The sequence below is a fragment of the Octopus bimaculoides genome, chromosome 2 (assembly GCF_001194135.2).
Source record: "Octopus bimaculoides isolate UCB-OBI-ISO-001 chromosome 2, ASM119413v2, whole genome shotgun sequence".
Lineage (NCBI taxonomy): Eukaryota > Metazoa > Mollusca > Cephalopoda > Octopoda > Octopodidae > Octopus > Octopus bimaculoides.
The window spans coordinates 75715381-75727227 of NC_068982.1; the positions used below are offsets into that span (position 1 = coordinate 75715381).

The 11847-nt window shown below is 34.6% G+C and overlaps 1 protein-coding gene across 7 annotated transcripts in view; it reads right to left on the reverse strand.

The window, feature by feature from the left end:
* LOC106874645 (citron Rho-interacting kinase) overlaps positions 1 to 11847 on the reverse strand; it is a 284276-nt gene that overhangs the window by 159171 nt on the left and 113258 nt on the right. For all 7 annotated transcript variants that reach the window (XM_052978350.1, XM_052978339.1, XM_052978352.1 and 4 more), the window contains exon 3: positions 2903 to 3078. In XM_052978350.1, coding sequence (XP_052834310.1) covers positions 2903 to 3078 — 176 coding nt within the window. The remainder of the gene's footprint in view (positions 1 to 2902; positions 3079 to 11847) is intronic.

Below are 11847 nucleotides of genomic sequence, written 5' to 3' on the forward strand. Positions count from 1 at the left end.
ATTAAGGATTAAATAGCTCAGTATATTTTTAACCTTTTACAAATAGTTATTATTCAAGGCTCATTCAAGCAGCAAATAAGCAGCTGATCAACTTAAAATAAGTTCAAAGGAACTGATAATAGAAAATTTTGAACTTATGATCACCACATAAGCTTGTGTCTTTAACCATTTGCCTTTATGTCTTGAAGTAATAAAATTCTCAAAATAAAAATAAAATACTTATAGGCAAACATAAGAATCTGATGCATACTTATAAAAAGAATGGCCATAAGGTTAAGAGGTTCATTTCACAAATGTGTGATTGTGGGTTCAGTCTCACTGCATGGCACCTTGGGTAAGTGTCTTTGACTATAGCCTCGATCAACCAATGCCTTGTGAGGAAATTTGGTAAAGAGAAACTGCAGAAAGACTATCAAATGTTTTGTCATTGTTTTAACATCCACTTTTCATGCTTGCATGGGTTGTCATGAGTTTATTGAAGCAGATTTTCATGGTTTGATGTTCCTCTGGTTGCCAGACTCTTCTATTTCCAAGCAAGGTCATATTTCCTTATAGTCAGACATGAAAAAGAATGCCACTGCTTGTATGACAGTGACACTCATTTACATCTACCACACAATGCCAAGACGAAGAATCACAAAAACACTTACACACTGGACTTCTCTCAGTTCCTGTATACCAAAACCACTCACAAGGCTTTAGTTGACCCAGGGTTAAAATTGAAGATACTTGGCTAAGGTGCCATGCAGTGGGACTGAACTCAAAACAAATTGGTTGGGAGCAAACTTCTGAACCACAGCTGTCTGTGAGTGTGCAGAAGACCATCCATAAAATCCTGCCTCACATAACTCATCTAAACCCATACCAGCATGGTGAAAAAGATGTTAAAGCTATCAAGTGAATTACACTATTCATGATACATGTGGGTACAATTCACATTAAAAGACACTGTAATGAAACAGAAAGTTAGCTAACGAGTTATTTAAAAAAAGTTAGAAGTGTATTTCATGTGAAAAATATGTCATTTTTATAGATATTGGAAAACTTTCAATATGTCATCATATATCGACTAATCTGCTTTTACTGTCGTATTCCATATACTTAGATCACTCACAAGTTGTATGGAAAGTCAAGTTACAAGTTTGACATATAGCATTATGCAAACATGACAACATGTTACAAATCAAATAATCAGACAAACGTATGTCTAATGAGGATGATTAGTATAAAACATTCTATGTCTCTCAACTGAAATTCTATTATTGTTGTTATTATTATGATTAAGGTTCTGAGCTGGTAGAATTGTTAGCACACAGGGCAAATTGCTTAGAAACTTTAAGTTTGTCTTTATGTTCTGAGTTCAAATTCTGTTGAGGTGAACTTTGCTTTTCATCATTTCAGGGGCAACAAATTAAGTACTAGTCAAGCACTGCAGTAGACATCATCAACTATAGCCCCTCTCCACAAATTTCAGAAATTATTATTATTATTATTATTATTATTATTATTATTATTATTGTTAGGGTGACAAGCTCGCAGAATTGTTAGCATGTTGGACAGAGTTCAAATTTTGTCAAAGTCAACTTTGCCTTTCATCCTTTATGGATCAATGAAATAAGTTCTAGGAGTCAATGTAATTGACTTACTTCCTCTCCTTTAAATTGCTGGCTTTGTGCTAAAATTTGAAATATTATTGACATGGCAAGCTGGAAGAACTGTTAATGCATCAGACAGAGTTCAAATTCCACCAAGGTCGATGAAATAACTACACATTGAGCATTGGGGTTGATGTAACCAACAAAAACCCTACCCTAAAATGGCTTTCCTTGTAACAAAATTAGAAAGAATCATTAAGGTGGTGAGCAGGAAGAATCATTAGCCTGCTGGACAAAAAGCTTAGCAGCATTTCTGAAAGCTGAGTTCAAATTCTGCTGGCATCAACTGTGCTTTCATTTTTCAGGGTCAATGAAAATAAGTATCAATGGTGCATGGGTTGATGAAAATTTTAGTGTTGTGCTTCTAGTAGAAAGGTAAATATCGTTATTATTATTATTATTATTATTATCATAATTATAACACTTGTCATTTTACATTCTGAATTCCATTTCTGTTAAAGCAAACTTTGCATGCCAGGGTCACAAAAAACAAGTGACAGTCAGTTACTGTTTGATCCAATTTCTGACTGTTCCCTCTTGCAAAAGTCATGGCTATGTGCTAATAATAAATATTTTAAATTTTTTGGCACAGGATCAGTAGTTTTTGAGGAGAGGGGGAAATTGATTACATCGACCTCAGTACTTAACTTATTTTATTGACCCCAAAAGGATGAAAGGCAAAGTCGACCTCAACAGAATTTGAACTCAGAACATAATTCTAGAAGAAATGCCATAAAGTATAATAAGGATTTCTTTTAGGTGGTGGTTGATTGCATTAACCCCAGTACCTGATAGGTACTTTACCAACCCGGAAAAGATAAAAAGCAAAGTTGACCTTGGTGTTATTTGAATTCAACATAAAGAACTGGAAGACATGTCGTAAAGTATTTTGTCTGACACACTAATGAATCTACCAGTTCACTGCCTTAATAATAAGGGTTTCTAATTTAAGTATAAGGCCAACAATTTTGAGGGAAGAGTTCAGCTGATACCACTGATCCAGTATTTGATGGGTAAATCCCTAGAGAGATGAATGGCAAAGGTGTCCTCAGCAGGATTTGAACTCGGAATGTAAAATATCAGAATACTGCAAAAAATTTTCTAGCATTCTAATGATTCTGTCAGCTTACAAGGAAAAGGAATCGTTGTCATTGTCCTCTTCAATTATCATCATCATCATAATTATATAATTTAGATATTTTTTTTCATAAACAAACACTATTGGGATAATAATAGCAATAACTTACATCAGATTGAGCTAGAGTTTTACTTTTCTCCAGCATTTTCATAGCATGGACAGTGCCACTATATCTCTCACGCACCACACGAACCTCCCCGAAATGACCACGGCCAATGATTTCCTTCACTTCAAAATCTGTAGCTTTTAACCGGAGTTTTGCTATTTCCTGGACAGTTTTCTTGTCTGTAAATAAGAAACAATAAATTAGTAAATATACATGCACTCAATATACACAATTCCTTATATACATCTTTCCTATTACTCCCACCCACCCTTATACATAGCTATTCAGCACTGTATAAGAGTGGGTGGGAGTAGCAGGAAAGAAGATGGAGATAGTGATGCCAGAATGAACTATGCTGACTGACATATGAGTAATTTTTAGGGATTTTTAATAAGAACAGAGTTTCTGATAGTTGCTACATTGTTCATGATGTGTGCACATCTCTCTCTCTCTCTCTCTATATATATATATATATATATATAGATATATATATATATATATATACACACTTATATTCTATTTAGTTATCAAATAGATGAGCTTAAAATATAACATCTCTTGAATTTCTTAAGTTCTTTGTGGTTTCTTCTGTAACTCAATGTTAAACTACTTCCAATGTTTATACTCCTTTTCTACAATGGCATACTCTTCAAACTCTGCTGCAGCCATTCTGATGTAATTGAGCTCAAGCTAACAAAAGAACCTGCTAGATATAGCAGCCAAATATCCTTGAAACCACATGCAAACCATCTAACAGAAAACAAACACACTAGATAATGTAGTCATGGATATACAGATTGAAAATAACATGTGAAGGCCATGGCTGGGGTGCTTTAATCAAAGTTGGTCTGAAGCTAAGCAACAACATCTTGCACTTTTCTGGGGTGAATAATAATGAGTTGTCAGATAAATTTGTTCATTTCTTTTCAGTGATATTTGAATAAACATGAAAAAAAAAAAACATTTTTTTTTTTTGTAGTTCTGTTCTTCCTCTTCAAATTCTTCAAATTATTTTTGAAATTTGAATAAATTTTATCTCTCTTCAGACATATGACAATGAAGTGCCACCTTCTTCCACATGACACCACACACCATCACTTCATTAATCTGATCATCAAAGAGCTCAGTTGGGAAGTTTTACCGCACTCACTGTATTCTCCTAATACAGGGCCTTAAGATTATTGCCATTTTCAATCACTTTCCAACACTACGTGGTGATTCTTTTAACAACTCAGAGCTGAAAAGGTGGCTAAATGAATTCTTTGGGTGAAAACCAGTGATTTCTACTGTCAAGGCATTAACAAGCCAGTGGGACGTAGATAAGTAAACATGAACAATGAAGGAGAATATATTATTGGCTGGTTTGTTAAAATTGTTAATGAAAATTATTGAGGGAGTAGAATGAACAAATTTATCTGATAAAGAACATAAAACTAATAAAAACCATGAAATCTTGAAATGTTTAATAACAGTTTGATAGTTGCAGGCAATGTTCAATAATATTGGATATTATCAAATTTCATAAATATGCATTTTATCAAACATCTGAAACCTTTTACTGTCAGTCTTTTATAAAGCTACTTGACAGGCTGACAATGTCAGTGATATGATAAAAATTAATTTAATTCTATTTAAATATTTAATTGCAGTTCTCATGTTAACTATTTCACTGAAAGAAGAAAGATAATTGTTATCAACTGATGAAAACTTGCAAATACTCCTAGATATTTGAAGTCAGGTTATATTAATATAGAAACAATCAAAAGTTAATTAAAAAAGTTATTACAGTTAATACTTTGTGATATGTTACATTTATAATAAAGATACTAGTTATAATAAAGGTGTTAATGAGAAATTTAAATACACAGAAATACCAATTTCAATTAATGTTGGTTTTCAGAAAGATATGTTTCTCTTCTATTACTGCAGAGAATTTCCAGTATAAGTTACCATTTACCTTACTAGCAATTCTATCCCCAAATCGTAAACATAACCTATTTAATTAGATATTTTTTAATTACATAAATCAGAGGTGTCAAACTTGTTTGGTTTGGCAGACCAGATTTAACACTTCTACCAAGCCTATCTGGTGCCATATTTTCTTTTGCACCATTGGTTTAATTTTGTTTTAAATTATGCTTTCTGTGTCAGTTTGTAAATATGAAGCTAGAGCTCTACAGTGTAGACAAGTTGAGTTTTTTTCATGTCTTATTTTACCTCAATTACTATAATTAGATAACAAAATTGCAGTAAACTACTTGTGTTCCTATCAATTTGAAATTAATGAAAAATTTACTAAAATAATTGTCATTATTAAACCAGTGTTTAAAACATATGGAATTTTGATGGAAGGTTTTAATTTAGATCATTTTAAAACATAAAGTTTGTATCACAGAACCAGGGGCAGTCACAGGCAGATTGGTATCAAAAGGATTATGAGGGCTGGTTGAAAAGTTCATAGGCTGACCAAGATACTCTCATGGAATGTGACCAATTGAGGTTTATTTTACAACATCATCCCCCTTGTAGTTCACACACTTCTTCCATGAGTGTTGCATTGGTTAAGAAGCTTTCATCCAGTTGGGGGGAAAAAGTAATCAACAACAGATATGACATCATCACTGTGACACTGATTTCCAGTCAAGTGTTTTTTTGTTTTTTTTTTATGATGATAGCCAGATGGAGCCAAATCAGGAGAAAAGAGAGACTGATAAACCAATTCAAAGCCACAGTCACACACAGCAGCCATTGAAACCATGGGATTTTGTGCTGGAGCATTGTCTCAACGAAAGATGATCCTTTCCATCAGTCTTCCTGAGTGTTTGGTCTTGACAGCCTTCTGTAACTGCCTCAGTAATTGATAGTGTGACCCTTTTGAAGATTGCCAATAAATACAATGCCTTTTGCATCCCAAAAACTGAGGCCATCACCTTCTCAGCAGATGAAATGACCTTGGCCTTCTTTGGACCAGGTGAGGACAGGTGTTTCCACTACGTGGATAGTCTCCTTGTCTGGCTCAAAGTGATGAACCCAATACTCACCCTGGGTTAGGAAACATTCAAGGAAACCAGCTGGATCTACCTTAAACAATGTCAGATTTTCCTGTGATGTGATCAACTGGGTACACTTTTGATCAGGTGTCAGAAGATGTGGCACCTATCGAGCAGAACCCTTTGTCATGCCAAGTTCATAGTGCAGAATATTCTCAACTCTCTCACGGAATATGCTAATAGCATTGAATATTTGATTTATAGTCAATCACCTGTCATCCATCACCATGTGGTAAACAAAATCAATGTTTTCTTTGGTGGTGGCAGAAAGGTCATCTTTAAGACTGCCCCTTCCCTTCCTAAAGTCAGCTGCCAAAAGCTGCAGTGTCATCCCCTAATGTAGTAACCATGTGAGTATCAATGTCCTTGTGGAGCTAAACCCTTTTTCTGCAGGTACTTGATAATACCATGATGCCAAATTTTGTCCATTTCAAGAGAAGTCACTACTAGTTACTCTGAAGTCTACTATGAACAATCAGGAGTCAATTTACCTGAGAAGAAACAATACAGTTATTAATAAGAAGAGTTGGAATTAATGCATGTAAGATTTTACAGCTCTAGCATCACTCTTGATAGTCAGCTCACCTTCATAAAAAAATTGAATAATTTTTCCCTTGGATAACTTTAAAACCCTTTTAATAAAAAACAGAGCTAAACTAGAAAAGCACTCAGAGAGCGCAGACCTCCGCCAAGCAGCTCATTTCCACCCATATACACGCATGCTGAAAATCGCCCAATTTCCCAAACCAACGCCGGCAAAAACATAACCTCCTTGGCAGGGGTAAAAAAAAAAAAAAATAACAGTCACTTTCACCACCACAACCAGTATAACCACTACAATACCACCATCACACAACTAACACTATCATCAACACCACTATTACCACCATCACCTCAGCATCACACCGCTCCTGTCACCATTATATCCACCGATACTATTTTATCCTCCTACCATACTTATCTCGACCATCGTCATCATCAACACTCTGTTTTCACCACAATCACCGTCAAAACTACAATCACCACAATCAGTTTCTTTACACTGTTGAAAATCTATTATCTGATACTCATGGGACCGAGATTGTTGCAGATTTTTGATTTTTCTAATTTCGGAGTTTTTCATTAAAAAAAAAAAAAAACTATTAAAAATTTGCATCTACAAAACAGAACAGTTTGAGGATGGAAACTAGGTCTAAACACAATAGCCTATAGACATACTCTGAATGTAGTTCTATATAAATCTTTAATAATTTTTTTATACTTAAGACCATCAGCCTCTACCCACATCATGCTTTGATTAAAAGGTTACAGCATAGATTAGATTACTTAGATAAGTTTCGGCCAAAGTTGACTTAGGCCATGTCTAATTTAATAGCACTACCTGGAAGAGATACACAGTCAGCTCTGGGGAACTGTAGCCCATTCAAACAGAGGGTTATTGTCTTCAGAGACATATCAGGGTGTGGGTGGTTTATCTGGTATTTGTTGGGGGGGTAATCATCTAGGGATTATTTGAATGCTGTGAAGTCACTTTCCTCCTTTGTGTGTGTCTGGCACGATGTTGAAGAGAGCAGGGCCAATTGAGGTGAAATAGTTCTGTCATAGTGCTGTGATACGACATGAACATTTCTGTAGTGGATGGATGGTATGGGGGCCAAGCCTCGGACAAATTTTAAAGATGGGCAATGTTAATGGAATATTTTCCACACCATACAGAAGATATAGAGCTCACAGCGGCGGTGGAGGGAGCAAAGCCTGAGCTTTTTGAGTCGATCCAAATAGTCAAGGCCTGTCATATTATCCTCCACAGACCTCCGCCAAGCAGTTCATTATAAGATAGATACGCGAGTAAAATCACTAATAGAGAAATGAAATAAACTTTGGAATCAGCAACGCTACCATAAGTTACGTGGAAACAATGAACGTGTTTTCAAGGGAGATAATCAAAGAACATAACATTGTAATACTTCATATAAAGTATATATAACAAATGAAAAATCCTTCAAGAATCCATAAAAATTCCAGGATCACCACCAAAGTTTCATCATCTGTTCCTTGTGTCATAACGAACTTTTCCTGCAAGTTTCATCAAATAACGTTCACAACTTTTTGAGTTATTTTGCACACAGACAGACAAACGGACAAACCAACACCGATGAAAACAACCTCCTTCCTTGGCGGAGGTAAAAACATAAGCAAGCTAAACTTTCAGTGATAAGATAATACGAAAGACTAGTGGAGGTCACACAGCTTGTAAACATTTTTCAATAACTCAAATGCTACATTAAAAAAAAAATAGTCCCAATTTAGAAAAGACATAATAAGAAACACAGTGAATACATCAAGATGCTGAAGCATGACTATTGGGGGTATGGCGTGCTAGACTTAGCATATTGCTTAATTTAACAAATTTAAAATCAATATCACTTTCTCTTCATGTTTGAGGTGATTGTTATTTAACCCAGGTCTGTTCTGATTGAATAGATCTATGCTCAAGGTATTCTAGATATGATCATCTTTTCACATTTACTTAGGACTACACTATCCTAATGCATCCTTTCCTTTTTTTTCTGAGCCAGGAGGGACATTTAGTTGTTATTTCCAACAAGCTGATTGACTATATACAGGCTCCCACAACTCTTCTCTATGGTCAGTGACGTTAGCAAATGAGGATCCCTGCTATATAAAAATAAAGTTGCCACAACAATTCATAAGCAAATAAATGAAATTTGCTAATAACAACACACTTAAGATAGCATATGGGGAGTGGGGTGTTGGAAAAATGGATATAAACCTGAATAATATAGGAAGGTAATTCCCTCCATCACATAGCTATAGAAAGCATTTTTTACCGCTACATTCTTTGCATGCCTTCACACAGTGAAAAGATTAGAAGCTATGAAATAAGGCAGTTTGTCATAGCTATCAGTTGCATCCAATAAATTATAAAACTAACCTTCAGGAAACCAGATACATTCATATCCAGTACAAGTGTGAAGGAAAGAAATAGTGGGGAGACAGGATGTGATGTTAAAAACAAAACAGAAAGAAAGTAAAAGAAAAACTACAACCATTTTGGCAATTTCCAAACTTCTAGATAAATATAGCAAACAATATTCTGGCACAAAAAATGAGATTCAAACACCAGATTTACGTATCTATACAAATGGGCTTTTTTTTTTTTTTTCATTTTTATTCTGTTGGTGATTATCTTCACTTCTTGTTGCATTACAAGATGATGACAGACAAGATAAGTTTCCAAAGGAACTAACAAGTATTTCTGATATATAACTGAATCAAACCTGTTCAATTGATTTGTTGAAAGACAATGTTATGTTGACAAACAATCTACTGGGAAAACTAAAAACATCTATGTTTAACAGCAAAAGTCAACACAAAAGACAATAGGAACAACCAAATACTATATAATAGAGACAAGTAAAGATGATGATGATTTGTGTGTGTATATGCAGGTATGACTGTGTGGTAAATTCTGGATTCAGTTCTACTGCACGGCACCATGGACAAGTGTCTTCTACTATAGCCCTGGGCTGACCAAAGACTTTTGAGTGGATTTGGTAGACAATAACTGAAAGAAGTCCATTGTATACATGCGTGTATGTGTGCGTGAGCATTTGTGCGTCCTGCTGCCATTTGATAACTGGTAGTTTATTTACATCCTCATAACTTATCAGTTTGGCAAAAGAGACCAACAGAATAAGTACCTGGTTTTAAAAAAACAAAACTACTGGGGTTGATTTGTTTGACAAAAACCATTTCAAGGTGGTGCCCTAGCACAGCCACAGTTCAATGACTGAAACAAGTAAAAGATAAAAGATACACACACACACATGAAAGCATGTCTAGTTTTGCTCTAAAATAATTTTGGAGTTATAAAAGCAATTGGGGACACATTCAGCTTTAACAAGCAAAAGGATTATGATTTTGGTCTACTTAGTAACATCAACTTCAGCACATGTTCTTTGATGGAGTCACACAGAATTGATTTTTAATGCATGACATTATTATCATTATGTTGTAGTAGTATGTTAACAACATACAAAAATACACAAGATCTATCTATAGACACCATGAAATGGGACTGTAGCAGCATGTGTTGGCAAAAATCAAATCTAAATTTAGCAAATCCATTTACTACTTAAGAAGCATTCAGTAAGACCCAGCTTTACTTGAATAAAGTTAATGGAATCCCTTTGAAGAGAATATCCCTAAAAGGTCAAAACTTTTCAGACTTGTTAGAATTTTTGCAAACTTATTCACCTAACATTGCCCACCTGCAATCACACATTTCTTACATGTTTTAAAATAATAATAAAAAAGTCATAAAGTCTTGGGAGTTTCTTACAGCCAGTTTGTAATTAACAAAACACTGGCTGTGCTACCATTTTACCAGTATCTAGTAAACCAACATGCAACAACACTTTTGGTTCATCCAATTATTGATGTGACTATTTGAGTTTAAAACTCAAATCTAGCAACAATACTCTACATACAAACTTTCAATCTGAATACTTGTGCTTCTACTAATATCAGTTAATATTACCTTTCATTAGAAGCTCACAGCTAAAGGACTGTGAATGTATCAAAATAGCTGTTGCTATTTGATAACCAATACTGTATGTGCAGCCAGGATGAATCCAAAGGGTAAGTTATTACTACATGTAACGTAGTCAATGTTCAGACAAATTCATAACAAGGATATATTTAAACTCAAATGTATAGGACATTACACATAAAACACCTTCTTTATTAATTACTCACCATTTCACCCAGATCTTTCACAAAAATAACTATTAAGATTTAACAAGATTCTCTTCTAAGCCTATTTTAAAAAATGTATGCTATCAGTGAATCTTTTTTATCCTTCAGAAGTGAACAATTTGATAACAAACAGAATATATAAATTGAAACATAAGGATCAATAACATACACACACAATCCCTTACTTGAAAAATAGTTAAAGGATTGTACCAGGAAGAGCATGGGAAAACAGATGTTGAACCAACCAATGAATATACAGTATGTTTGTGTGTACCCTTGCCTTGATGTTATGTGATAGTTGTAAACAAGCAATACCATACACAGGCAATCTAGTTTGTTTCCAATCTTCTGTGAAAAACATGTCTGACCATGGGGAAACACTTTGCTTGGAAACAGGTGAGGGTTGACAACAGGAAGGACATCCAGCCAAAGAAAATCTGCCTCAGTGCATTCCATCTGACCCATACAAACATAAAAAAGTGGATGTTAAAATGACAATAATGATAATGCATACACAGTAACACCTTGACTCCTGAGTCATCATCATTATTTAATGTCTGGCTTCCATGCTGGCATGGGTTGAATAGTTTGACAGGAGCTGGCAAGCCAGAGGAGTGCACCAAGTTCCACTGTCTCTTTTTGCATGGCTTTTATGGCTAGATGCCCTTCCTGATGCCAACAGTTCCAAATATCTAATCATTAAGAATTTAATTCAAATACAAATAATAATTTCTAACATAACAAACTGGTCCCAAATTTGTGAGAGAGATATGACCTATTAAATCACCTTCCAGCACATGACTGGTTTTTATTTTCAAACTTTGATATGAAGTTGACCTCACTGAGATTTGAACTCATAATGTAAAAGTTCATAACTAAATGCAGTAAGACTTTGCCTCAAGCTCTAACAATTATACCAATCCTCTACCCTAAATTGTTATAGATGATGGGTAGTATTCTTACAAGTGAGATTTGACTTAAAATTTGAAAGTGTTAAATAAAGAACATAAAAGTTTAAGCATAACCCATGATCATTCCTATTAAATCAATTATAAATAAAATATATATATATATATGTATGTATATGTGTGTGTGTGTGTGTGTGTGTGTGTGTGT